This window comes from Phyllostomus hastatus, unplaced genomic scaffold (assembly GCF_019186645.2).
Source record: "Phyllostomus hastatus isolate PE091 unplaced genomic scaffold, TTU_PhHast_1.1 phas_scaffold_182, whole genome shotgun sequence".
NCBI lineage: Eukaryota > Metazoa > Chordata > Mammalia > Chiroptera > Phyllostomidae > Phyllostomus > Phyllostomus hastatus.
In genome coordinates this window covers 2,957,937-2,984,572 of record NW_025334013.1, presented here as the reverse complement: position 1 = coordinate 2,984,572, position 26,636 = coordinate 2,957,937, and the positions used below count along the sequence as shown (strand labels likewise).

Genomic DNA, 26,636 nt, shown 5'->3' with positions numbered 1-26,636 from the left:
GACCCAAAGCCATCCCTAGACAGAAAATTCCAGAGAACTAGCCAGTGCCCTCTGTGCACAGATGGGTAGGGGCAGGGTGTGGTGGGCCCCAGGTGCCAGTCTCCAGCAGCCCAGGCACTTGCCCCTGCCCCCGTCCCTCCCACAGAGCCTTCTTGTGCTGGAGAAAGGTGCCAGGAGAAGGCACCAGCTGTGGTGCCAGGGCCCTGGGCTCCAGGGTCAGGCACACATGCGTGGGGAACGGGACAGGGGACCAGGGCCGCTGCCTCTCTCCCTAGCACTGGGTCCCGGCCAGACCGCTCTCTGGGGAGGAAGGGGCCTCGCTGGCTTCTGGGGCCTGTGTAGTGGGCCCGGCCGGCGGGCAGGCTCTCCACACCCCTGCCGCCCTTGGCCCAGCGCAGGGCAGGGCCTTCGGGCAGGCGCTCCTCAGGGTGGGCCCCGGAGCCCAGGGGACAAGGGGTGAGGCCCAGGCCGAGGGGAAGGGAGGGGCTGGGTAGGCCGCTGGGAATGAGGCGAGCAGCCCGCAGCCCGGCAGAACTGGCCCAGCCCCGGCTGACCTGCCCACGCATGCAGCCTCCGCCCCTGGATCTCCAAGGTGCCGGATGGGGCCCTGGGGCCCGTTGTCTCTCAGGGGTGTGTAGCCCAGGTGGGAGCCCTTGGGCAGGGGTATCCCTCCAGCCAGGGAGCCCCAACTGCTGGCTCCAGGCTCATCTGCTGGGGGCAGAGCACGGAGCCGACCCCAGACCCTGCTCTACACCTGCGGTCTCTCCAGGGCAGGGACTCCCTCTCCCACAGCAGACCAGGAGGAGGCCCCAACCGTTGTGGGGGCGGGGATGCCCACAGGCCTCTCTCTCTTCCTCTGGGGCTGGGAAGCTGGTGGGAGGGGGCTCCTGCCTTGGAGACTCCATTATTCATCAGCCCCAGCATCTGGTTCCTGGGTATCAGTTTCAACAAGCCAGTCCTGACTCATGGGCCCGGAGCTGGGGCTGGGCTGGGGAGGGGCCCCCCTCCCCAGAGCGTCAGAGGCTGGGACCTCTTGGGCCTGCTGTGGGGCGCGGACTGTTTCAGCTCTGTCTCTTAGGGATGAGGTGGGAACCAGGAGTCTGTGGGGGGCTCCTCCCTCTCCTGGTGCAGGGTGGCAGCCTCCTGTCCTCCCCAGCGCCGTAGGCTCCTTGACCCCGCCGCACTCTTGGCCCTGGGGCAGCAGGGCCCTGGCCCTGTAGGAGGAGCCCTACCCTGCCCGGAGAACCAAGCAGGAGCACGGCTCGGGGCTGAGCCAGGGCCTGCTCACTCAGGTGACTTCCAGTGCCCTGCCCTGGGCCGGCCCTGGTGGTCTCCATTTGATCTGACCTGGTTGCCCGGGGCCAGTGGGTTCCCCTAAGCTGGCTTTGGAATCTGCCTTGTCCCCAAGGGGGTGGACCTCAAGGCATTGCTGCCCGAGCCACCACTTAGCCATGCCCGAGACAAAGCCCAGGTGTGTGTTTCACCACTTACTAGCTGGTGGCTTTGGGGCGAGCCGCCGAACCTTCCCAAGCCTCCGTTTCCTGGCCTGTTCAATGGGGGCAGTAGCAGTATCTCCACCCTTGGATCTTGCAGGAGAGTGGACAGGACGTGCTGCCCTGACCTCCTGGCACGGGCCTGGCACTTGGGAGGGCTCGGCTGTCGCCTGTGGGGTAGCAGCAGGGGCAGGACCCCCCAGGATCTGATGTGGAAACCGACCTGCCCCAGCCAGCAGGCCGGAGGTCATGGATGCCAGAAGGCAGGAGAGAGCCTGTGGTCGGGCAGCGGGGAAGGCCCTGTTGACCGTCGGCTGTGCGAAGGGACTTCCTGGCTGAGACATTCCCTGCCCCAGTGGGCTCCTCTGCCACGAAGACCCCTCCTCTGCCGTCTGCATCCGGTCACCACCGAGTCCACACGGGGCACCCCTGGGAGCCAGGACTGTTGAAGGGCTGCGGGTGCGGTGTGGGCCCACAGCCAAGGCCCCTGGCCTCCGGAGAGGGCATTCTAGCAGGAAGAGTGACCGCGAAGAAGCGGTCAGAGATGTAAAGTAACTTCGGGTGGTAATAAATACTTAGGAGGAAAGAATTGCATTTCAGAGATTGGAGAGGGAGAGGGTGAGGGGCTATTTATTTTGAGAGGGGGGTGAAGGCCTCCTTGGGGTGGCAGCACTGAAGTCGGGGAGCAGTGTGAGCCGTCGGAGGACCGGGGTCCCTGCTGTTCCGGACAGAAGACCCAGACGGACATGCAGGCGCTGAGCTGGGTGAGGGGCAGGGGAAGGGAGGCCAGCCAGTCGGACCACTATGCGGCCCTCCGTCGCCAGGAGGTGGGGCAGGAGCCAGGCCGTGTGGGGCTTTCATTCTAAGCCACTGGAGAAGTTTAAGGGAGCGAGGGGGGCGTTCCGGTGACCGGGCTTTGCTTTCCCAAAGGTCCGCCTGTGGCGTGGACCGCGAACGGGTCAGGTGGTGGGAGTAGGGGCGGAGCGAGGAACGTCCCAGCCGCTGCGGAACTGCCTCCTTCCTCACAGCCGTCCTCAGAGACGACCCCCTCCTCACCCTCTTTCCCAGGGAGCCACACTGAGGAGGTGGGCAGGCGGGGGACAGCTGGGTCCCCTCACCCCGTGGCTGCTGAGGAGTGTCCCCAGGAGGCCGTTCCAGTCCCCTGGAGTCAGAAACCTAGATTCCAGTGGGCTCTTACGTCGCTTTATCCCCCACACAATTAGAGTGTAAAAGAGCTTTGCACGCTGCAACAGTGTGGACCCCAGCACCAACCACACCGCGTCCCCGTGGGCCTCCTCTGAGCCCCGACTAGCGCCCCCTGGCGGTGGGGCGCGGAGGCGCACCCGGCGGGAGGATCTCGGGGGAAAGCCAAATCGGGCTGCGGGGTTTTCCTGACCCGTCTCACCCGACTCCTGGGGCTCCCAAAGGAATACCTTCCACGCCCTTTCCGCCCAGCGCCTCCGCCCCCGCCCCCCTCCGAGCCTCCACCTGTGGTTACCCGGCCCTCCGCTCCCTCGCCTCGGGCGCTGGCCTGGGCAGGAGGAGCGGGGTCCGCGCCCCAGGCTGCGAGGCGGGGTCTCCGGGCTGTGCGCTGCCGCTAGATGACCCTCGGGAGGCCCTCGGAGCGCCGGATGTGTGGCTGGGCGGTCGGAGGTCAGAGCTGAGAGGGGCGTCCCTGGTCGGACGGGGAGCGGGGTCTGAGCACTGAGGGGGACTGTGTGCCTGTCCCCTTTCTTGTGCTGCAGGCTTCCAGGAGCTCCCCCGGGAGGAGCGAGTCCAAGAGGGGCACTTGGGGGTGGGGTGAGGGCTGGGGGTCAGCGCGGAGGCCGGGCTGGCGTAGGCGGGGCCGGGACCCCGTGGGTGGGGCGGATGTTCCCGGCCCCCTCTTTGTCCGCCACCCACCCCTCCCCGTCCCCGCCGGGGTCCCGGGCTCGGCGGGGGCGGGCGCGGCCGCACAATGGCAGGAAGCGGGGCTCTGCGCTTTGTCCGGCGGGCGGCGCAGACCGCCTCCTCCTCCGGCCGCCATGGGGACCGGGCCCGGCGTCTCCGGGCACCGCGCGGCCTCCAGACCCAGCCCTGGGGTGCCCTCCCGGGACCTGGCGTCCTACTGGGCGGGGGGCCACGCCCGCGACCCGGAAGGCCAGGTATGGGGAGCTGGGGGCGGAGATGGGGCACGCGGTGGCCGAGCCCCCTATCCCGACGCACACTGGGGGACTGGGGCCCTGAGATGGGTGTCCCCACCCCACCACCGAGGGCCCAAGGCGGCAGAGGTGGGTCGCCCACCCTGGTCTTTTGTGTCTGGGGCTGCCTCCGGACACACCTGTGGGTCCCAGGCCCGGCTCAGGGCCAACCCTCCCCCTTTCCTTCCTAGGCCCAGGCCCTGCTACACCCCTCTTGCTCCTGCCCCTGGCCCCCGCCCTTGGGTGAAGGGGGAAAAAGCCACTTCCGGTGCCCCAACCCTGTGGGGCAAGGCCTTGACCGTGCTTCCCAAGGGACCCCCTCTGTGTTTGTGAAGTTCCGGTCCAGTCGCTCGCTGCCTTTTGAGACGCAGTGTGAACTGGCTGCACCGTCCCGTGCGCTCTCCGTCCTCGGGATTTAAGCTGGGCGCTTTGGTTCCTGGGCCCCCCGCTGCCCCTCCCCCACCGCCCTCCGGGTGGGAATGGTGGGCAGCCGGGAGAAGGGCAGTAGGCGCCTGGGTCTGAGAAAAGGGGAAGGGGTCGCCTCACTTTGGTGCCGGGAGGCCCCTGCCCCTGGAGCTGGCTGTAGGAGACCCTGCGGTTTGGCCATGGAGGTGGGAGAGGGGGTGGGGGAGCAGACAGTGCAGGGGGGCTGTGCCCACCCAGGGGGGTTCTGGTTCTCCCTGGGGGTTCCCGGAACTTCAGCCTCAACTAGACCTGCTGGATGAAGTGAGGATCCTCGGCCTGAGCCCACGTGCTGCAGGGCGGATGGAGGCGGACAGGGTTGGGGGGCCGGCCCGGGTCCATCATCGTTAGCGGTAGCAGTGGTAGCAGCGATGGTCATGCACGGTGGAGGCGCTGTGGTAGTGGGGGCACCGAAGCCCCACACGGTGCTGGGAAATGCCTTCCCACGTCTCCCCCAGGAGCCCGGCACCTCCACAGGGTGGGTACACAGTAGGTGCTCAGTAAATATGGGATGAATGCTGAATCCCCCGTAAGGAGTGAAGCTTTGTGTAAAATCTGCCATCTCTTCACCGGATTGATGCTTTTATGAGGTCGTGGCACAGAATCAGGGACTTGGACTGCAAGGGTCCCAGAGGTCCTCCACAGGACCCCTGCCACCCGGAGTGGTTCCTGCCATGTCACCCCCATCCACAGTGCGGCCAGGGCCTGTGTGACTGGCAGGCTGGTCTCAGAGGGCGAGAGGGCTGCAGAGCCGGCCGATTGCGGGGCTGCTGGGAAGAAGGGCTGATGAAGGGCAGGGGCCGTCCCCAGATTCACTGTCAGGAGTGGGTGCTTCTGCCTGGGGGCAGGGGGTCCGAGAAGCTGCAAGGCCAGACCCTCTGTCAGTGTGCCCTGGGGGACTTGAGGTGGGCCAGGCAGAGTTGAGACGGAGGACAGCAGTTTTCACGCTTTCTTTTAAAGATTTTACTTTATTTTTTAGAGAGGGGAAGGGAAGGAGAAAGAGAGAGAGAAACAGCGCCACCTACTGGGGACCTGGCCCAAAGCCTAGGCATGTGCTCTGACTGGGAATTGAACCCACAACCCTTTGATTCGCAGGTTGGCGCTCAATCCACTGAGCCACGCCAGCCAGGGCTCACGCACTCTCTTTAGGTGAAGTAGACAGAACCAGCGGCTTTGGTTGAAGGGAGCCCCTCAGCCCTGTCGTGAAGCCTGAGAACACCGTTGAAGACCACTGGAGAAGGCTGGGGGGGGAGGCACCTGGCACTCGGGCTGTCCTGGGGAATCTGGGCCGTCATGTCCGGGGCTCAGTGCCCTGAGAGCACGTGTGCCCCTCAGCCCGCCACTTTTCTGTCTGCCGGAGGCGTGCAGGGACTCCGGAGCCAAACCACCACTGATTTCCTATCGTCTCCGCAGCCCAGGGGCCGGCCGGAGACCCGCCTCCCGCACTGGGCGCCCTGTCCTCGGGCCCCGAGAGCTGGTGTGAGTGTGGTGGGAATCTGCTCTCTAGGGCTGTACACGCTGGGCTCAGCCCTGGCTCCACTGGCTGTGTGACCTTCGACAAGCTACTCAACCTCTCTGAGCTCTGCAGTCCTCTCCCGGAAAACAGGGGCGATCGGAGTCCCTGCTTCCTGAAGTCAGGAGCCCGGAGGGCAGCCCCGGGGAATACAGGCGACCACATGATCCGTGTGTGTGTGTGTGTGGATCAGACCTGCCAGCCACTCCCTGCTGTCGGGTGTGGTCCCTAGTGTCCAGGCCATCCTCATCCTGTCTGTCGTCTCGAAAATTTCTGATCGGGATCTCCCCGGGCCAAACGCTCTCCAGCAGCCCCCCACTGCCCTGACAGTAAGAACGTGTTTGTTGCGTGGGCAGGAGCGCAGGTAGGGCAGTGCGTGGGGTCCTTGCAGGGCGGACGAGGTGCAGAGGCAACCCTGTGAAGCACGCAGGTGTGGGAAGGTGGGGGGCGCCAACGAGAGGAAGAGGGAGGGTTTGGAGGAGCTGCAAGTCTGGAGGGGCCGGAAGTCGGGCGGCTGTGGGGTGGAGGCCTCCAGGGCGGGAGGCAGCCGGCGTTCCAGGCGGCTCCGGGGGAAGCACTGCAGGCCGAGGGACGGGCAGGTCCAGGGCTCCAAGAGGGGCCGTGCCCGACCAGGTGGTGGGCCAGAGTGAGCCGGGGAGGGGACGCAGCACAGGGGCCCAGTGAGTCCACATGCTTGAGCGACAGGGAAAACCACTGCGGGGCTCTGAGTGGGCATCTGTGTCCCTTCTTTGAGCAGGGTCCACTCTGGCCCCATGGAGGACAGACTGGAGGGCAGGGTGGGAACAGGGAGCCGGTTAGGGGGCGGTTGTTGAAATCCAGTGTGTCGTGGGGGGGGGTGGCCAGTGCCGCCTGGAGAACGCGGCCCGGCCTGGTCGAACCTGCAGGTAGCAAAGGTGGGGAATGTGGGGTCTGACTGGGCGGGGGTGTAACAGAAAGGTGGGAGGTGACCCATGGGTTTGTGTCCTGATGTGCGAGTTTCCCGGGGCTGCCGTCACAAACGGACTCCAGCAGGGCGGCTGTGGAGCACCCACAGTCCATTCTCACGGCTCTGCGGGCCAGACGCTGGAACCCGGGCTTGCGGCGCGGGGCCTGCTCGGGGCCTTCGGGTGCTCCAGGAGAGGGCCCGTCCCCGCCTCTTCCCGCTGCTCCAGGGCCCGGTGCTCCTTGGCGTGTACACTTGTCACTTCCGTAGCCGCCCTCGCTGTCCTGTGGCCTCCCCCACCCCCCCATCTCCATGTCTCTGTCTCTTCGTATGAGGACACTAGTCATGGGACTGCTCCACGGTCCATACTCTGTGATGACGGACCCCAGTGCGACCTCATCCTCACCAATGACATCTCCCACGACCCTGTTTCCAGACAAGGTCCCGTGCTGAGGTTTGGGGAGTTAGGACTGGACCTGTCTTTGTGGGGGGACGCACGCAACCCCTAACATGCACCTAGAAGGCGCTGGGCTGATCGAGCTGGCTGGCGCTGCCTGGAGAAGCCGGGAGTCCACATGCGGAGGTTTTGCGTCTGGGATGCTCGTTGGAATCTAGGGGAGGAGGTCGGAGGTCGGAGGTCGGTCTGGCCTCCTGGCTGAGGTGCTGCCTGGAGAGTTAGTTAGGTCTGGGAGCCCTCAGCACGTGGGGGGCGTTCCCAGTCTTGAGATCAGCCAGGTCACGGGAGGGGGAGGGCGGGAGTGGAGAGGCAGACCCACAGAGCATGGGTCCTGGGGGCAGAGAGACCTCCGATGGCAGATGCCCGGTCCTGTGAGACAGACAGTGGACCTGGATGCCCGGAGGCCACGGGGCCCGAGAAGAGTGGGTTTGGTGCGCCGGGCGGGGTCACCGGCTTGAGGAAGAGGGTCTGAGAGACGCCGGGAGAGCCGGGAAATGCCCCAGTCAGGTGTCGCGGTGCCGGTCGCACGGGCAGGAGTCTCGAATGAATGCTGCCGCCCCGGAGTGTGGGACTGCCGGGGGACAGGACCGCTCAGAGTGCCACCCCCGGGTGACTCATCCGTTTACCCAGAGAAAGGGGGGCCTTGCACAGGACGGCAAGGTCCCCAAACGGCCTGCCGTCGTGGGTGCACAGAAGTCACACAGCTCTCTCTGTGTCCCTGCCCAGAGGCTCCGCCTGCCGTGCCCGCGGCCCTCCAGACGAGTCCACCTGGAGGGGCTTTCTGCCAGACCCCTGGCCTGGACACGTCAAAACTCTCAGTGCCACGGGAGACAAAAAAAAAGGGGCATTTATTCTTTTTTTTAAGATGTTATTTATTTATTTTTAGAGAGGGAAGGGAGGGAGACAGAGAGAGAGAGAGAGAAATATCAATGTGCGGTTGCTAGGGGTCATGGCCTGCCACCCAGGCATGTACCCTGGCTGGGAATCGAACCTGCGACACTTTGGTTCGCAGCCCGGGCTCAATCCACTGAGCTCCGCCAGCCAGGGCGGGGCATTTATTCTTAAAGAAATACCCAGACTCGCCAAATGCGCATGCGGACATGGACTGGCTTCTGAATGGGGAAAACATCGATGTGCACGGCGTGGGGAACTCGGAGGTGGACTCTTCCCGGACGGGACACCGTGTGCCGGGAGCGGCCCCGGCCGCGGCGCCGGGGCGTGCAGAGCGTTCGCACTCCTGGGCGACACCGGGATCCCTGCGCCGGGGGCGGGGCGACGCGAGAGCCAGTGTGGCAGTCCCTGAACGAGCAGGTGAAGGAGGAGGGCCTGCGGGTGTCGTGCTGGCCTGCGACGTTCTGTAGGTTTGAGACATTCTAAAATGCGGAGCTGGGAAGCAGGGCGATGAGAGGAGCGACTGCGGGGGGGGGGGGCGGGGGGGCGGGGCGGGGCGCGTGGAAGCCTGGGTCAGGGAGCTGAGCTGCCCAGCAGCGGCGCCCCACCTTCTGGCACGGGGGACCGGTTTTGTGGAAGACAGTTTTTCCACAGACCCAAGGGAAGGAGGGGATGGTTTCGGGGTGATTTCAAGTGCATTACATTCACGCTCACCTCCTGCTGTGCGGCCCGGTTCCTAACAGGCCCGGACCGGTACCCATCCGCGGTCCTGGGGTTGGGGGGTCCCTGCGGTGGAGGGCGGAGGGGGATGGAGCACAGCTGAGAGGAGAGGGCAGGTTGGTGCGGGATGGGGGGGCAGCCCGAGGATGGAGGAGAGGGCGAATGCTCGGTCCTGTGGCCACACCATGGATGGCCACGGGGGCGCGGATCTCGGGGGGAAGGCCGGCCTTGGGTTGGAGCCGGGCCAGACCCCCCGCAGCCCGGCGCAGGTGGGCAGGCGTGGTGGTGGGGAATCACGGACCCTCGGCCTCGGATGGCTTCTGTGTCCCTCGAAGAGCAGGAACCAGAGTCTCGGGGCGAGTGTTCGGGGCGAGCCGTGGGAGGTCGGAGGAGAAAATAGGGAAGTCACGTGTGGCAGTGGGCGGGGGGGGGGCAGGGGCCTGGGTGAGAGGCAAATTGGGGACCACGTCACCACGCAGCTGCATGGACACCGCGAGGGAACCCAGACGCCTGCCCCCGACGCCTCCATGCCCCCTCCCCACCCAACTCAGGAGCCTGGGCAGGGTTGGCTCTGCCGTGGCCAGGCAGGTCACAGAACCAAGGGCAGAGCCTCCGAGTGGCCCTCGGGGGGTGAGGCATTCTGGTCGAAACAGTGTGCGGGCCAAACCGAGAGGCAGCCCGAGGTTCGGTTCGGGAGCCCTTCCTGCCCACGCTCCAGCAAGAGGCCCTGGCGGCATCTGCCCTCCGGCCGCTTGCCTCTGAGGAGCAGGTCTGCCCCTGGGCGCTGCGTTGCTGGGCAGGGCTTTGCTTCTCCCTGCGCCCCTCCGAAGGGACACGGAACGGTGCTCACGAAACGCTTGTTGAGTGGACCGCTGAGCACGCAGCCCCTGTGGGGGAAGGATGGTGGGAAGTGGGGAGCAGCAGCCCCTTGGGGGCCAGAGGTCGGAGCGGTGCCCTGCCGTGGTCCGGGCCCCCCGCCCAGCGCCCCTCTGCCCTTCGCTGCACAGGTATGCCACCACGCAGACTGCCAGCAGCTGCACCGCCGGGGGCCCCTCAACCTCTGCGCGGCCTGTGACAGCAAGTTCCACAGCACCATGCACTATGACGGACACGTCCGCTTCGACCTGCCCCCCCAAGGTGAGCGCAGGTCAGGGCGCCCGGCCCGGCCCGGCCCCTGGGGTCCCCAGGGTCGCTCTGGATCCCCTGTCTGGGGGCTCGGTGTCTTGGTAACTGTTGGAGCCGCGACAGGACCACGGGAAGGACAAGAGTCGACTGTGAATGAAACACAAGTACTTTCAGGCCCTTTTGTTCAGCAAGTTTTCTCACGAGAGACAAGGCTGGGGACTGTGGCCCGTCTCCGGAGCAGACCCGTCCCTCCCGGGTGCCGGCCTGCACCTCCCACTGCTGCCCTGCCCTTGCCCCTGGCCCTGGCCGGGGGCCAGCGTGGAGAAGGTCCCTTTCTTCTTGTCCCCGGGCAGGGGGCTTCGGGGCCGATCTTCCGGCCTGGAGCAGAGGCGGCGGGGGTGGGGGTGCAGTGGGAGGGCAGGTCAGAGGAGCTTGTAGCAGGAAACAAGAAACCCTCCTGCCCAGCAGGGCCCTGGCCCAGGCCCGCCGCCAGCTGGCTGTGCTAGGGTGCTGGCCGGCCCTTTGTCTCCTGTCTCAGCTGGTCGGAGGCACGGGGAGACTGCCCCTCTGCCAGGGCCCCCGGGGACTTTGGGGTATGGTCACGGGGTGGGGGAGGGGAGGCCCCGCAGAAAGAGCCACGGACCTCGCCCCTCCCGGCCAGCATCCAGGAGGCCAGGGTCCCATCCCTAGGTCACAGAGGGGCAAAGGGGGGCTGCAGGTGACCTTGGGCTGAGAGCAAGCGGGACGTCGTCTGCAGTGTCACCTCAGGGCCCTCGTGTGGTTTTTTGTCAGGGCGCGGACCGATGACAAGCAGTGGCCACGCCCCTCTCCTCACAGAACCAAAGGGCTCTCGGTAGCCCGGGGTGGTGGGGGCACAGGGTCAGCAGGCAGTGGTCCCTCCGGAGGTGGCCCGGCAGGAAGGCTGAGGAGAGGGACCCCAGGGAGGGGACAGGCATGACCCCGCTCCCACTCGACTCCACAGGCTCCGTCCTGGCGCGGAACGTGTCCACCCGGTCATGCCCCCCGCGCACCAGCCCCGCCGTGGACTTGGAGGAGGAGGAGGAAGGCCTGATGGACGGCAAAGGGTAGGTGAGGGGTGGGTGGGCGGAGAAGACACCTGAGGGGGCCCGAGATCAGGGATCCGGGCACCAGAGGCCTCAGAAGGGCTGACTGGAGACCCCTCCCTGTCCTTGGGGCTGCCAGCTTCCTGGAGGAGGCCACCTAGCCTGACCCAGCCCTCCAGGGCATCACCTGACCAGGTACCACTGGGTGTGGTCCCTGTGTTGGCCACCAGAGGGCGCACAGCCCCTTTGTGGGCCCCGGCCGGTCTGACTGCTCCTGAGTTCCCTGGTCACCTGGGGTGACTGAGGTGTGGGTAGCCAGCCATGGCCCACTCACAACACACCCCGGTGGGGAACCAGAGTGTCTCCAACCCCTGACCTCCCTGGCCTCCCTGCAGGGACCGGAAGAGCACAGGCCTGAAACTCTCCAAGAAGAAAGCCAGGAGGAGACACACAGATGTAAGGAGGCCGGGGCTGGCAGAGGGGCTGGGCAGCCTTTCCTTCCCACGGCCGAGGCCGGGCCCGCCTGCTCTGAGCTCCAGGACCGGGAGCGGGCCCAGTGCGTCCCTGCCTGGCCACCCTGCCCGGCAGCCCAGCACTGCCCACCTTAGCCAGGCAGGAGGGACCCTGGCGGCCTGCCTGGGGCAGAGCTGGGCTGGCGAGCCCCTGCACCCCCTCCCCCGCTGGGGCCCCCTGGGGTGGGGAGGGCGGGGGACGGGGCGCAGAAGCCGAGACCCGTGTCCTCTCAGGACCCAAGCAAGGAGTGCTTCACCCTGAAGTTCGACCTGAATGTGGACATCGAGACGGAGATTGTGCCCGCCGTGAAGAAGAAGTCGCTGGGGTAGGCTCAGCGGGCAGACCGTGGGGGCGGGCTGCGGGCGGGTCCAGCCCCTGCCGAGAGGAGTGTGGTGTCCCTGCGGTAGCCTGTGAGCCTGTCCGTCCATCCCCCACCCCCCGTGGGCAGACCCTCGAGGTGTGAACGCCGGCGTGAGGGAGCAGGTGACAGGGCCTCTGTGCCCTGCCTGTGTGGCCTGGTCCCCGGGTGTGGACCGGCCTGTGACAGTGTCTGCCCTCGTGTGTGATAGGAGCGTGTGTAAGCACACGTGCAGGACACGGGGGGTGTGTGTGTGTGCGTTGGGTGGAGCTGGGGCTGTGCCCAGGGTGGGGGTTTGCGTGACTGACCCCTCACAGACACAGCTCCCCTCCTGGGCCAGGGAGGTGCTGCTGCCCATATTCGAAAGGAAGGGCATCGCGCTGGGCAAGGCGGACATCTACCTGGACCAGTCCAACACGCCCCTGTCCCTGACCTTCGAGGCCTACAGGTTCGGGGGCCACTACCTGCGGGTCAAAGGTGAGCAGCAGGTTGGGTGGGAGAGTGGCTGGGCCCTGGCTGGGCCTCCCGGAGGTGAGCGCTTCTCCCCGGGCTCAGGTTCCCGTCGGCCGTGGCCTTGAGCAAGCTCATTACCATACAGGTGTCTCTCCTGGCTGGTGGTGGGTGGTGGCCAGTGCGGGCGGGGTGGAGTTTCAGGGAGGGGCCTTGCAGCTAGGCCTTGGTTTGGATCCCTGGGGGAGAGCAGGCTGGGCCCCCTCCCTCCCTGGACCTGGATGTTGAGGACCTGTCCTTGCCCCCTACTGCTGCGCCAGCCAAGCCGGGGGACGAGGGCAAGGTGGAGCAGGGGGTGAAGGACCCCAAGTCCCTGAGCCTGCCAATCCTGCGGCCAGCGGGGGCCGGGCCCCCGGCCCCGGAGCGCGTGGACCCGCAGAGCCGCCGCGAGAGCCTGGACATCCTGGTGAGGAGGCGGGTGTGTCAGGGCTGGGGGCCAGCAGGGGCCCCTCGAAGTCAGTGGGGGCCCTTGTTGCTCCCTCTTGGGGCTTTAATATCCCATTCTGGAAAGTGGGGCTGGCTCTGAGAGTTGGGGGCCCTGGCTGGATCTAGGGTGGTGGGGTCTGTCTCCGAGAGTCTGCTGGTGCCCAGAGAGCATGCGTGCGTGTGTGTGTTTGTGTGTGTCTCAGCAGATGCTGTGTCCCGTGTCACTGGCTGTGTGTTGTGGGTCACTCTGGAGCTGTGCTTCTAAGCACGTCTGAGCATGTGTGTGTTTGTGTGTGTGACCATCTGTCTCCGCACATGCTCCGGGCTTGTGTCTGCATGGGGCTGTGGCGGCCAGGGTGGGGCTGGCCTTGACTGCCCCTCCCGGGCTAGGCCCCTGGCCGCCGCCGCAAGAACATGTCGGAGTTCCTGGGGGAGGCGAGCATCCCCGGGCAGGAGCCCCCCACGCCGTCTAGCTGCTCCCTGCCCAGCGGCAGCAGTGGCGGCGGCAGCGTCAGCGACAGCTGGAAGAACCGGGCCGCCAGCCGCTTCAGCGGCTTCTTCAGCTACGGCCCTGGCTCCAGCACCTGCGGCCGGGTACGTGGTCCCACGGGCCCTGGGTCGGGGCAGTGGGCCGGCCCTGGCCCTGGCCCCTGACCCTGGTGTCCTTCCAGGAGGTGGACAAGATGGAGCAGCTGGAGAGCAAGCTGCACGCCTACGGCCTCTTTGGGCTGCCCCGGCTGCCCCGGAGGCTGCGCTTTGACCACGACTCGTGGGAGGAGGAGGGGGACGAGGAAGAGGACGAGGATGACGCCGGCCCGTGGCTGGAGGACAGCTGGCGGGAGCTCATTGACGGGCATGAGGTGGGTGCCACCGCACCCCTCCTCCTCCTCCTCCCTCTCCCGGGGAAGGAGGGACCCGATGCCCCTCCTTGGTGGGGCCCTTCTGAGGACCCAATGACGGGATGTTCCACGGGACAGCCCTGTCAGGCTGCTGTCCTCTTTGACCCACTCTGGGGAAACTGAGGCCAGGTGCAACCGCAGTATCATTTAGATGTCTTAGTGGCAGAGGAGGGCCCGGGGGCCTCCGTGTCTGCGCTGGCGGAAGGACGTTCCACCCGAGGTTGCTCACCCTCCCCCACCCCCACCCCCCGATGTGCCTGCCCACTCGGGCTCCCGACCACCCCCTGCCCTTCCCGCAGAAGCTGACCCGGAGGCAGTCCCACCAGCAGGAGGCAGTGTGGGAGCTCCTGCACACCGAGGCCTCCTACATTAAGAAACTGCGGGTGATCACTAACGTGAGTGTGGGCTGCAGGGCCCGGGGCCACCCCTTCTGCTTCCCCGGCCTCCTCTGGGTGCCCCGAGCAGAGCGTGGGCCTTTGCAGAAGGATCAGGTGCCCGGCCGCAAAGGGGAAGGAAAGCCAGAGGCGGCCGCACCCTGGGCAGGAGGTGGTTCCCACAGCCGGGGCCCCGGGAGGGGGCTTCCGGGAGGTTTGGTGGGTGGAGCTGAATGAACACAGGCCTCATTCTTTGACTCGCTCATTCAGCGGGTGTCCCCGAACACCTGCTGGGTGCGGGTGCCTGCAGCCCACACCCTAGACGGGGACACAGCCGGGGGCAGGTGCTGGGCAGTGCGTGTGTAGGGACTTCGACCTGGAGGGGGGGCACCTGCCCTGGGTCCCGAGGTTCAGGGAGGGCACCCTCTGAGCTGAGACGCAGAGGCTGAGCTGGGCCAGAGGTGGAGGAGGGTCCCAGGCGAGGCTGCTAGCCTGGGTCCAGGCGAGGCCTGGGCCGGGTGACCCCGTGGTGGGCCGAGAGGGTTGGGCTTTTTCTCAGAGGGTGAACCCTCTCTGTCCCAGGGTGCCTCAGGGCCTCCTGGGAGGGTTAAGGGGTGGAGGGGAGCCTAAGAATCTGGGTGGGGCATCAGGACTGGGATCACCCTGTCTAAGCTGCAGCGCCCCTGCCCCCGCAGCTGTTCCTGTGTTGCCTCCTGAACCTGCAAGAGTCGGGGCTGCTGTGTGAGGTTCGGCTGGGCCTGGGGGCGGGGAGGGTACCAGGAGGAGTGGACCTGGGCCCCATTGGGCGGGAGGGTCCGGGGGTAGGGGAGGGGCTTAAGGAAGGGCGGGGCCGGAGGAGGGCAGGACAAGTGGGCGGAGTAGGCCTTCTCTGGGGCAGAGCCTGGCAGTGGGAGCGGGAAAGGTGTAGGGTTGACAGGGTGGGACGTACAGGGGCGGGGCTAACGGGTACGGTAGGCGAGGGGCGGACCGAGCGCTCCTCTCGGGCTCCCAGGTGGATGCGGAGCGTCTGTTCAGCAACATCCCCGAGATCGCGCGTCTGCACCGCAGTCTGTGGGCCAGTGTGATGGCGCCGGTGCTGGAGAAGGCGCGGCGCACGCGGGCGCTGCTGCAGCCCGGGGACTTCCTCAAAGGTTTCAAGATGGTACGGCCTGGCCCGGCACAGGCGGGGGTGACACAGGGGCAGCGCTGGGGGGCCGATCCCATCTTCCTGACACCCGAACCTCCCTTGGACCAGTGGCCCCGAGTGACCCCAAGTGGTCAGAGGCAAGGAGTTCTGAGTCGGTCACCCGGGTTTACCCCAGCTGGCCATCCGCCCTTGCTACCTGGTGGAGGGTGGTCACGCTCGCCACGGCTCGGTTTCTTTGTATAGAAAACTGGGATCGTAAGCGTGCCACCCGCCGGGGCGGTCGCCAAAGTGCAGTCTGGAAGAGCTTGGAGCAGGGCCCAGCCCTCAGGGAGGGCCAAGTAACCGGCGTCTCTTCCCCCCTCCCCGCGCCAGTTCGGCTCCCTCTTCAAGCCCTACATCCGGTACTGCATGGAGGAGGAGGGCTGCATGGAGTACATGCGTGGCCTGCTGCGTGACAACGACCTCTTCCGGGCCTATGTCACGGTGAGGGCGGGGGAGCGGGCTGATGGGCAGGGGTGCAGGACCCGGCGGTGCCCACCTCCGCTGCAGCTGCAGGGGCGTGGGCGCCGGCAGTGGGCGTGGCCTGTCCTGAGCCCCGCCCGCGCTGCCCCTCCCGCCGCAGTGGGCCGAGAAGCACGAGCAGTGCCAGCGGCTGAAGCTGAGCGACATGCTGGCCAAGCCGCACCAGCGGCTCACCAAGTACCCGCTGTTGCTCAAGTCAGTGCTGAGGAAGACGGAGGAGCCCCGCGCCAAGGAGGCCGTCGTCACCATGGTAACCAGGGCGTGTCGGGCGGGGCTCCCTCTGCGGCTCTCCGCCGGTCCTTGGCGCTGGGCCTGAAACAGCCATTGTCTGCGCCCCAGATCAGCTCTGTGGAGCGCTTCATCCACCAAGTGAACACGTACATGCGACAGCGACAGGAGCGGCAGCGGCTGGCGGCCGTGGTGAGCCGCATCGACGCGTACGAGGTGGTGGAGGGCAGCAACGACGAGGTGGACAAGGTGGGCGGCCTGGCCCCGCTCGGAGGGCGGGCGGGTGGGCGGGCCAGACTGGACGGCAGGGGCTGTGCTGGAGTCTCGCGTGAGGACTCCTCGCCGAATGGAAGGTCAGCCCTGCCTGACCTCGCCCGCACCTGCATTCTCAACCCCTACCCGCCCCTAGCTCCTGAAGGAGTTTCTGCATCTGGACCTGACGGGGCCCATCCCTGGGGCCTCCCCCGAGGAGACCCGTCAGCTGCTGTTGGAGGGGAGCCTGAGGATGAAGGAGGGGAAGGACAGCAAGGTGACTCGGGGGTCACCCCGTACCCGGGGCCCCTGCCCCACTCGCTCGTGCCCCGCAGGTTTGGACCACCCCTTCCAGGGCTCCCCCCGCCCCCGGGTGTGGTCAGTGGGGCCCAGCTGCCCAGCCACTGGGCGGGGGGGGGGTTTGAGAACTAGTGGCCTTGCGGTCCTATGAGAGATAATGACTGGCCTGCATTTTACCCTCCCCCCCCCCATTCTGGAATGTGAAGCTCTTTTTCATTCGAGTGTAGTTCACGCGCAGCATGATATTAAAGGTGTGTAACATAGTGAGAGTTCACACTGGTACACCTTACAAAGTGATCAGCACAAAAGGCCCGCCGTACGAGTAATTGTGACATTTCTGCCCGTGCTTCCTGGGCTGCCCTTTACTCGCCTGCGACTTATTTATGTCACAACTGTCATTTCTACCCCTTACTGCCCTCGCCCTTCGCCCTTTTGCCCTTTTGCCCCTACGCCCAGCTCTGGGGCCGCCGTCAGGTCTCCTGTGTCTGCGAGTCTGTTTGCTTTGCTTGTTCGTTTGTTTCGATTCCACGCATATGGGAAATGCGACAGCATTTGTCTCCAACTTACTTCATGTAGCATGATGTACTTACTCTAGGTCCATCCAAGTTGTCACAATTGGCAAGACTTCATTCTTCTTTTTAAGAGTTTATATATTTATTTTTAGAGAGAAGGGAAGGAAGGGAGATAGGGAGGGAGAGAAATATCAACGTGTGGTTGCCTCTCACTTTGTCCCTTACTGGGGACCTGGCCTGCAACCCAGGCATGTGCCCCAACCGGGAATCGAACCGGTGACCCTTTGCTTCACAGGCCCGTGCTCAGTCCGCTGAGCCACAGCAGCCAGGGTGGGTTTCATTCTTTGTCGTGGCTGAGTAATCACTGCAGTGGGTGTGTGTACACAATGCATGCACGTGCACACACATGTATACCCACCTCTTTTCCATCCACTCCTCTACTGAGGAACACCTAGGTGGCTTCCGTATCTCGGCTCCTGTGGGTGACGCCGCCGCAGTGAACACAGGTGCATGCGTCCTTTTAAACAAGCGCTTTGTTTTCCTCAGACACGCGCCCAGAGTGGGGTTGCCGGGTCCTTCTTTGTCCGCTGTTCCAGGCTTTGTTTTAAAGTCTGTTCTGGCCCTGGCTGGCACAGCTCAGTGGATTGAGCGCGGGCTGCGAACCAAAGCGTCGCAGGTTCGATTCCCAATCAGGGCACATGCCTGGGTTGCAGGCCACGGCCCCCAGCAACTGCACATTGATGTTTCTCTCTCTTTCTCCCTCCCTTCCCTCTCTAAACATAAATAAATAAAATCTTTAAAAAAACACAAAAACAAAAACCTTTCTTTTAAAAATAATTAAAAAGTAAAGTCTGTTCTGTCTGATACGAGTGTTGCTACCCCAGCCGCTTTCTCTGTTGTGGGTGCTACTGTTGCCACTTTCATGAAACACCCTTCCCTTCCCGTCCCTGTCGGTCTGCGTGTGTCAATCTGGAGTCGAGGGTCGGCGGCAAGTGGACAGGTCTCGTTTTTTCAGCCACTCAGTCACCCTGTGGTTTTTCTGTGGGGCGCTTAGTCAGCTTACATTTATTTACTTATTTTTTAAGATTTTATGTATGTATTTATAGAGAAAGGGGAAGGGAGGGAGGAAGAGAGGGAGCAAAATACCAGTGTGTGGTCGCCTCTCATGTGCCCCCTACTGGCGATGTGGTCCGCAACCCAGGCATGTGCCGTGAGGGGGAATCGAGCTGACGACACTTTGGTTCGTAGCCCGCGCTCAATCCACGGAGCTACACCAGCCAGGACTCAGTTTACATTTAAAGTAATTATTGATAAGTATGTACTTATTGCCATTTTAATTGTTTTCATACTCTACAGTATTTATAAGTGGTTGGTCTCCTACCTTCACTATATGCTTGCCTTTACTCCTGAGATTTTTTTTTGTTTTCTTATTGCTAGTTTTGGCCTTTTCTTTCTATGGTTTTACTTTCCTGTAATGCCGGTTTAGCAGAGATGAGCTCCTTTAGCTTCTGTGCATCCGGGAAAGTCTTGCTCTCTCCTTCAGTTCTGAACGATACGCCTGCTGGGTACTCTTGGTTGTAGGTTTTTCCCTTTCGTCGTGTGGAATGTATCAAGTCCTTGCCCTCTGGCCTTGCTTGCCGTCTGCTCTGTACAAATACAGCGATGGGGTCACAGGCCGTGGGCCATCTGTCTTGCCCACGTGGTGCTGCGTGGGTTCCTGGTGGGAGGCAGGAGGCACATGCCCCGAGCCTGCCAGGGGCAGCCCAGACCCCCCGCTCCTGAGCTATGTTAACCCTTGAGGTACTGTGTCACTCAGAGCCTGCGAGTCACGATTGTAAAATGACCTCCCTCTTCATCTCTCGTGTCAATTTCGTTTTCGTTGAAATAAGTCACAAGTATGTAGCTTGAGGAAAGCAAAGGATGTTGCCTTGCGTTTTGATTTTGCTCTCGGGTCCAGGCGGGAGGGCGGGGGAGGTGTTTGACAGAGTCTGAGCACCCCCAGGAGAGGGGGTGTTGCAGCAGACAGGCCGAGACCCCTCCTGAGGCCCCACGACCCTGGCCTTGACCCCTGGCCTCTGCCGCTCCCCCTCCCCCCGCCCAGATGGACGTGTACTGCTTCCTCTTCACGGACCTGCTCTTGGTGACCAAGGCCGTGAAGAAGGCCGAGAGGACCAAGGTCGTCAGGCCGCCACTGCTGGTGGACAAGATCGTGTGCCGGGAGCTGCGGGACCCCGGTGAGGAGCCCGAGCCCCCGCTCCCGGGCGGGGGCTGTGGTGGGCAGGGCCCGTGGCCTCGGCTGACGCCGAACCCCTCCTCACCAGGCTCCTTCCTCCTCATCTACCTGAACGAGTTCCACAGCGCCGTGGGGGCCTACACGTTCCAGGCCAGCGGGCAGGCTCTGTGCCGAGGCTGGGTGGACTCCATTTACAACGCCCAGGTGAGGAGGGCAGGGCGCCGGCTGGGCGGGCAGGCGGGGTGGGCGGGGCGGCCCCAGCGGCCGCAGCTCACAGCCCGTCCTGCCCCTCTGCCCCTCCACCGCCACCTGCAGAACCAGCTGCAGCAGCTGCGTGCGCAGGAGCACCCGGGCGGCCAGCAGCGCCTACAGAGCCTGGAAGAGGAGGAGGACGACCAGGAGGAGGATGAGGAAGAGGACGAGGAGGAAGAGGAAGGCGGGGAGAGCAGCGCTTCGGCTGCCAGTTCCCCCACCATCCTGCGTAAAAGCAACAACAGCCTGGACTCCCAGCACTGGTATGCTTGCCCAGGACCACCCTGCGGGCCGGGCAGGGCAGGGCACCAGCTCCAGCCCAGGACTCCCGACCCCAAGGCCACAGACAGGGGGCAGAGCCTAGCTCAGACCCCTCGCCCGAATGGCTTCACGTTGTGAACCCAGCGGGGGTGGGGCGCGGTCTGTCTCCCAGCCCTGAAGCGCCCAGCCAGGGCTGGCAAACCATTTTCAATCTGACCACCAACTCTGATGCGTTAGGAGCTGCTTGGAGCTGAGCTGAGAACTCTTAGGCTGTGTCCGGCAGGGAGGGCTCTGGTGGGGACAGGCGCCGTAACTGGTGTCTGTTGTGGGCATTTGCCCCATGCTTGCCGTCCCCGAGCCCCTGAGCAGGGGGGACGGGGCCGGCAGACCTTTGCGGTGGCCGGCACGGGGCTGGGTCTCCTCTGCCTGTGCTCACTCCCTCCGCCCCCGGTCTCCCCACCCCGGCCCCGCAGTGCCTCGGACGGCTCCACGGAGACCCTGGCCATGGTGGTGGTGGAGCCCGGGGACACGCTGTCCTCCCCCGAGTGCGAGCACGGCCCCTTCAGCTCCCAGTCGGACGAGACGTCTCTCAGCACCACAGCCTCGTCGGCCACGCCCACCAGTGAGCTGCTGCCCCTGGGTCCTGGGGACAGCCGCTCCTGCTCCATAGACTCTGCCTACGGCACCCTGTCCCCCACCTCCTTGCGAGACTTTGTGACCCCCGCCCCCGCGGTGGAGCCAGCGCCGCGGCTCCCAGAGTCACCACGAGACCCTTCCCCCTCCCCCTCGCCCCGCCTTCGCCGCCGCACCCCTGTCCAGCTGCTGCCCCATCTGCCCCGCCTGCTCAAGTCCAAATCCGAGGCCAGCCTCCTGCACCTGCTGTCAGGGGCGACCACCCGTGGAGCGCCGCCCGCCCCCAGCCGCAGCCTGTCGGAACTCTGCTTGGCTACCGCAGCCACGGGCACGAGGACTCCTGGCTCCCCGCGGGGGGCTGGGCCCAGCTGGGGCTGCGGGGGCGCCCGAAGCCCCGGCCGTGGCTCCCAGCCATCGGAGATGGAGGACGGACCCCCCTACCTGGCTGGGAAGCCTGGAGGGCCCGAGCAGAGGAGCAGAGACCCGCCCTCAGGGGCCTCACCCAGGGCCCAGCCGGAGCCCCCCCCAGGGATCTCTGCCCAGCACCGGAAGCTGACGCTGGCCCAGCTCTACCGAATCAGGACCACCTTGCTGCTTCACTCCACGCTCACTGCCTCGTGAGTGGCCTGGCCTGGGCGAGACAGAGGGCAGCTGCGCCAGTGTGCTGGCACGGGGGTCACCGCGCCCGGGAGAGGGCGGGGCACTGCTGTGGCTGGGAGCAGGTGGCATCTAAGGATGTGGGTGGAGGAGGGGCCCTGAGGCCTGCCCACCCTCAGGGTGAGGGTGTCCTCGGAGAGCAGTGGTGAGGGGGTCTAAGAATTCTTTGGCGGGGGACAGGGTGGCCGGAGTCCCTCTGAGTGGCATCAGCCAAGGAAGGACTGTCTCCCCCTCCCCCACAGGGAGGTCTGAGCAGAGGGAGGCCCCCGAGGGTGCCGCCGGACCGCAGGACAGCAGACAGCATGCCTTCTGGGGCGCGCCAGCCCCTGTCCCTGCTGCCGCCGTGTGTGCGGGCAGGAGCAGAGTGCTGGGCCGGATCCCCGCCGCCCCCCCAGCCCGGGCTGGTCTGCACTTTGCCGGATGGGAAGGAGACGGAGGAGGGCCTGGCGGAGTCCCAGGCCCGCCGCAGTGCCCCTCAGGACCACCCCCCACAGCCGCCAACTTCACTAACCCGCCCCCACCCCCCACCCTCCATTCCGTGTCCGCTGCTCCCCGAAGTTACCAGCTCTGATCCACTGGGCCGGTCTCCCAGGCTGCCCCCCTCCACCCTCATCTGGCCCCAAGGGGGCATTTGCCTGCCTCGCTGCCCTCTCTCCCTCCCGGACGGTTCTGCCGGCCACGCCAGGCTTGGGTCGGGCGCTCTGTAAAGTTGCGTATTTATTGAGCTTTTCATTCTTTTATAAAGACTTGTATATACTCCACTGAGAAGAGTCCTTTGCTTTTGGAGTCCGCCCCTCCCAGGACACAGGTGCACCGAGCCCCCGCCCCTCCCTCTGCGGGGTAGGGCACCCCTGGGAGAGACTGGGGAGCAGAGTGAATGAGGGGGCAGAGGTCCCCAGACCAGCACCCTGAGAGCAACCCTGTCCCCTGCCGCAGCCATGGGGTCCCCCATCAGAGCCCCACATGGTGCTTCTGGGGACCCTGCCCCCGGTGGTGTGTGAGTTCACGCTGCGTGGGCAGCCTGTGCTGGGCTCGCTGGGGCTCCCCTTGAAGCCCCCTCCGGGGGACGGCCCTGTCCCATTCCCACACAGGACCTGGGCGCGGCGGGCCTCCCACCGGGCTCCAAGGCCCATCTGTAGGAAATTGCCCCAGTGGGTGGCCTCTGGGTTGGGGCGAGAACCCAGACGTAGGGACCCAGAGGCAGCCCCGTCCTGTGTGCACCCTGCCGCCCACTGGCCACCTCCAAGGGAGTCCCCGTGTGCCAGGGGCGGGCCCCTGGGCCCCAGGCTGCACTTCCACGGCCCCTCAGGCCCTGCCCTGAACCCCACCTCTGAGGCAGGTTCACTGGGGTGGCGGGGGCGGGCCCTGCGGCGACAGGCTGGGCGCCAGGCGGAACCTCGGTGGGCAGGGCGGGTGGAACGGGGAAGCCCCTGCCGCCCGCGCCTTCGGAGGGCACAGAGCGGCGGCGCTGGGGCCATGGAGTGGCAGCTTCGGGGTCGCGCTGCGGCGCTGGCTGCAGTGAGTGGGGACCCAAGGGGTGGGGGTGGCCCTACCCTCCCCTGGGCCGGGGTGGGTCCGTGCGGGCAGGGAAGGGGTCCCTGTGAATGTGAATCTCCGCTCCCAGACACGCTGGGGCTGGGGACGGGGCAGCACCCCTCCCCACTTCCGACCTACTTAGAGGCGCAGCCGGGGCGGGCCCTTCCACCGAGAGGAAGCAACCTCCCGGGGCCCAAGGGGGTCTGGTCTGGAGGCCCCAGGCAGAGAGAGATCAGAGTCCCTCCCCGCCTTCGAAGGACCCCTGGGGGTGGGGGGCCCGGTTCTGCCCCCGTGGAGAGGAACCATGTGACGGGTCTGGGGGAGGCCTCCCCTCTGCGTCTTCAAAGGCCAGCCTGGGCATGGGAGGAAGGGAGGGAGTCTCCGCCCCCAACCCACCGGCACCCCTTCTGCTCAAGGAACTGAGAAGCCGGCTGCCCCGGGGGAGAACCTGGGGTTTCTGAGGTTGGGGGAACCGGGCAGGGAGAGCCCCCATGGGGAAGCCACCCTGGGACCAGCAGCACCCGTCCCGCAGGCCCTCCTGCTGCTGCTGCTGCCGCCGCCGGGCTCCCGGGGCCAGGCCGGCGCCCCCGGCCCCCGCTGTGGCTGTGCCCACGACTCTCCGAAGAGGAGCGGTCTGCTCTGCTGCAGGGGCTGCCCAGCAGGCGAGTGGCGGGAGGGGTGGGAGGGGGTGGCAGGCAGGCCAGGGGTGGGTGGGGGGAGGGGGCTGGGAGAGCAGTAGGGAGCCACAGGTGGCGGGGGTTGGGGGCGGGCTTTGACTCTGACCCTGGCCTGGGTTCCGCAGGACAGTACCTGGCAGCCCGCTGTACACAGCCGTGTGGCAATGCCACCTGCCTCCCGTGCCCCCGGGGCACCTTCCTGGCCAGGGAGAACCACCACCAGACCAGCTGTGCCCGCTGCGAGACCTGTGATGAGCAACGTGAGGGGCTGCCGAGTGTGGCGAGGGGGTCCCCTGCGGGCGGGCCAAGGCCACACTGTTTCTGCGGGAAGTGCCTGGCCTGGGCCCCTGTGGAGTGGGAGGCCCCTGCACCCTGACCCTGCCTCGGGAGGCCTCCGAGCCCTTCCGTCCTGGTGACCTCCCTGTCCCTGTGCGCTCTTCAGCCCCTCTCTGGTCTGCAGCGATTCCCTGCTTCTCTTCCTTTTGGGGTCGCCCTCTCTTCGGTCCGTCCCTGTCTCTGTCCTTCCAGGGGTCTGTCCCACCTCTCCGTGGGGGGCTCGGCCCCTGACTGTTCTCCCCGTCTCCCTGCACCGCCCCGCAGTCTCCCAGGTGGCTCTGAGGAACTGCTCGGCGGCGGCGGGCACCAGCTGTGGCTGCAGGCCAGGCTGGGTCATGGAGTGCTTGGACACGCACTGCGTCGGCAGCCTGCTCTTCCAGTGCCGCTTGTGCCTGGACTGCGGGGCCCTGCGCCGCCACCCGTGGGTGCCCTGTGAGTACCCCCAAGGCGGGCATGTGACCCCCACCCTCCCGGCTGCCCTCTCTCCCCGCTGACCCACACCGTCTCTTGGACTGCAGGTTCCAGCACAAAATGTGGGACCTGCCTGCCTGGCTTCTACGAACATGGCAACAGCTGTGTGTCCTGTCCCACGTAACTTCCTGGCTGCCCTGGGCGGGGGGGGGGGGGGGAGCTGGGAGCAGGGTGGGGGTCCAGGGGCAGGGAGGGGGGAGCTTGGCTGGACCGTAGGTGGGCCCCACATCAGGCAAACAGGTAAAGAGAAATCTGGGTTCACCTACACCAGAACAATAAGGATCCCTTTAGTGACCCTTCCAGCTGTACCTTACTATGTGTCACCTACAGAGGGAATTACATTGACATAGTTCCAGAACTTGGGCTGAGATTCAGGGGCTGCCGCCTGTTCCCTGGAGGGTTCCCCATCTGCACGTGGGGATGCTAGCAGGTCCACCCCAGAGCACCTGCCATTTCCAGAAACTGTCCGGGGTGCTGGGGATACAACAGGGCATGAAACAGGCAAAGCCTGGTCTTCAGGGAATGGGCATTCTCGTGACCCTCAGTCTGGTCTCGAAGAAGCCCGATAAATCGTGGCTGTTGATGTTGTTCCTGGGGACACAAGTGACACTTCAGCAGCACTTCAGGAGCATTCGTGGGCAGTTGCGGAGAGCCCCTCCGGTGTTGGAGGCCCTCACCCCCTGCCCCACCCCTCCCCTTGCAGGAGCGCCTCCTGGAGCTGTCCTGGGCCCTGTGCGGCGGTCTGCGGCTGGAGGCAGAGTAGGTGGTGTGCTGGGAGCGCAGTGGGAGGGCCGGGCCGGGCCAAGGGGAGGTTGGGGGAGGCCACCGCCCACCACCGACCGGCTGCTCTCTCAGTGTCCTGGGTCCAGGTGCTCCTGGCAGGCCTGGTGGTCCCACTCCTGCTCGGTGCCACCCTGACGTACACGTACCGCCGCTGCCAGCCCTGCAAGCCGATGGTTCCCGGTAAGCGCGTGCATGCGTGCACACACACACACACACACACTCCTAGGAGCGTCGGGTCGGGGTGGCTAGCCCAGACTCGGCCCTGACGCACAGGGGGAGACTGAGGGAGTGAGTCCTGGGGACGGGGGGCGGGGGGTGCAGAGGAACAGAGAAGCTGGACCGGCACCCAGGCCCAGGAGCCCTGCCTGGGGGTGCTGGCTCGACTCTCTTGTCTCTCTCAGCAGACGGAGCTGGGATGGAGGCCCTGACCCCCCTGCAGGTAAGAATCTCAGGAATGTTCTGGAAGATGGTGAGCAAGCACCCAGGCCTCTGCCTTCTGGAGCTGAGAGGTGGGCCTTATCGTAACCCTCGGTCCCCGGTGCACGGCGCGGCGGCTGGTATGGAGTCCACCTAAGAGGGCCGGTCCACGTTATTAGCACAGGGGAGCGGCCCAGTGCCTGTCCTCAGGCGGCACTCTGTCCTCGGGGCCCACAGGCGAACAGAGGCTAACCGCTGAGTGGGGCGAGGGCCCCCGCGGCCAGGGCAGGGGCAGGGCACTCTAGGCAGAGGGCATAGCTCTTCCACGGGGCCAAGTGAGCGAGTGTGGCCCACCCAGGGGAGGCGGCACTGGCGGGGAGGGGGGGTTGCTGGCCACGACTCTGGCCAGAGTGGCCTCACTAGGGAGGCAGGGCTGACCTAGGGGCTCTCTCGGCTTCCAGGCCACCCACCTCTCACCCTCAGACAGAGCCCACGCCCTTCTGGCGCCACCCAGCGGCAGTGAGAAGGTGTGCTCCATCCAGTTGGAAGGCCACAGCTGGACCCCTGGCCCGCTCCACACCCAGGAAGCCCTCTGCCCAGAGCTGCCGTGGCCCTGGGACCAGCTGCCCAGCAGAGCTCTTGGTAAGGGACTTCAGTGGCCTGAGGCCTTGACACCAAGGTGAAGTCCGAAATGACAAGCTGTGGTTTCCTGAGGCGCCCCTTGCCCACTCCCCGGCCACTGGTTAACTACCTCGGTGGCTCTCCCTGCCCCGTGGCCGTGGCCGTGGCCGCAGACCGCATTCCCACTGGCTCTATGGTCCGTCCCCAGGCCCGCCACCACCACCGCCGCCGCCGCCGCCGCCGCAGAGCTCCCCAGCGCCCCCTGCAGGCTCGGCGGCCACCATGCTCCAGCTGGGCCCGCAGCTCTACGACGTGATGGACGCTGTGCCCGCCCGGCGCTGGAAGGAGTTCGTGCGCACGCTGGGACTGCGCGAGGCCGAGATCGAGGCCGTGGAGGTGGAAGTGGGCCGCTTCCGCGACCAGCAGTACGAGATGCTGAAGCGCTGGCGCCAGCAGCAGCCCGCGGGCCTGGGCGCCATCTACGCGGCCCTGGAACGCATGGGGCTAGACGGCTGCGCTGAGGACCTGCGCAGCCGCCTGCAGCTCAGCCCGTGACGCGGGGACCACCTGCCAACCGGGGGCTCTGGTGGCCCTTGGCGAAGCCTTAAGTACCGTTACTTATGCATGTAGACATTTTATGTCACTTATTATGTATGCCTCTGGCACAGCCCTGCGTAGCAGCGCCAGCCGGCCTCACCCCGCAGCGCCCCCCTGGGTTCCGGTTAAGGCAAAGAAACACCAATGAACATGGATGGCATGGATGGACAGGGGAGGGTCAAGAGATCGCTCAGCTGTTTCTCAGCCTGAGTCTGGCCGAGGCCGTGGTATTAAATATATGAAACCCCCCTGCTGCTTGGTGTTCCCACGGGG

General features: G+C 65.7%; 2 protein-coding genes across 11 annotated transcripts in view; both read left to right on the top strand.

Annotated features, from left to right (window-relative positions):
* The window catches only part of PLEKHG5 (pleckstrin homology and RhoGEF domain containing G5), a 36,364-nt gene extending 14,582 nt beyond the window's left edge, over positions 1 to 21,782 (top strand). For 4 of the 8 annotated variants that reach the window (XM_045859871.1, XM_045859869.1, XM_045859874.1 and 1 more), the window contains 20 exons: positions 9,667 to 9,796; positions 10,767 to 10,869; positions 11,244 to 11,304; positions 11,595 to 11,686; positions 12,060 to 12,196; positions 12,490 to 12,635; positions 13,046 to 13,249; positions 13,327 to 13,515; positions 13,854 to 13,949; positions 14,624 to 14,674; positions 14,941 to 15,090; positions 15,448 to 15,558; positions 15,698 to 15,847; positions 15,937 to 16,074; positions 16,235 to 16,354; positions 18,991 to 19,123; positions 19,211 to 19,326; positions 19,438 to 19,637; positions 20,109 to 20,885; positions 21,168 to 21,780. In XM_045859871.1, the coding sequence (XP_045715827.1) occupies positions 9,667 to 9,796; positions 10,767 to 10,869; positions 11,244 to 11,304; positions 11,595 to 11,686; positions 12,060 to 12,196; positions 12,490 to 12,635; positions 13,046 to 13,249; positions 13,327 to 13,515; positions 13,854 to 13,949; positions 14,624 to 14,674; positions 14,941 to 15,090; positions 15,448 to 15,558; positions 15,698 to 15,847; positions 15,937 to 16,074; positions 16,235 to 16,354; positions 18,991 to 19,123; positions 19,211 to 19,326; positions 19,438 to 19,637; positions 20,109 to 20,885; positions 21,168 to 21,177 (3,114 nt within the window). In that variant the 3' untranslated portion in view covers positions 21,178 to 21,780. Of the gene's footprint in view, positions 1 to 2,985; positions 3,147 to 3,483; positions 3,638 to 9,666; positions 9,797 to 10,766; positions 10,870 to 11,243; positions 11,305 to 11,594; positions 11,687 to 12,059; positions 12,197 to 12,489; positions 12,636 to 13,045; positions 13,250 to 13,326; positions 13,516 to 13,853; positions 13,950 to 14,623; positions 14,675 to 14,940; positions 15,091 to 15,447; positions 15,559 to 15,697; positions 15,848 to 15,936; positions 16,075 to 16,234; positions 16,355 to 18,990; positions 19,124 to 19,210; positions 19,327 to 19,437; positions 19,638 to 20,108; positions 20,890 to 21,167 lie in introns of those variants that run through there. The other 4 variants (XM_045859872.1, XM_045859866.1, XM_045859868.1 and 1 more) reach the window with 4 other exon arrangements.
* A 575-nt stretch (positions 21,783 to 22,357) lies between these two features.
* TNFRSF25 (TNF receptor superfamily member 25) lies at positions 22,358 to 26,602 on the top strand. 3 transcript variants are annotated; one of them, XM_045859361.1, is made up of 10 exons: positions 22,358 to 22,443; positions 22,994 to 23,123; positions 23,264 to 23,398; positions 23,739 to 23,906; positions 23,993 to 24,065; positions 24,649 to 24,704; positions 24,801 to 24,908; positions 25,133 to 25,167; positions 25,607 to 25,787; positions 25,975 to 26,602. In XM_045859361.1, the coding sequence occupies exons 1-10, from the start codon at positions 22,402 to 22,404 to the stop codon at positions 26,319 to 26,321; spliced, it is 1,275 nt and encodes a 424-aa protein (XP_045715317.1). In that variant the 5' UTR covers positions 22,358 to 22,401; the 3' UTR covers positions 26,322 to 26,602. The 3 variants fall into 3 exon arrangements, with proteins under 3 accessions (XP_045715317.1, XP_045715314.1, XP_045715318.1); XM_045859358.1 differs by having other exon boundaries at positions 25,130 to 25,167; XM_045859362.1 differs by having other exon boundaries at positions 23,739 to 23,910; positions 24,000 to 24,065; positions 24,629 to 24,711; positions 25,130 to 25,167.
* Positions 26,603 to 26,636: the final 34 nt, after the last annotated feature.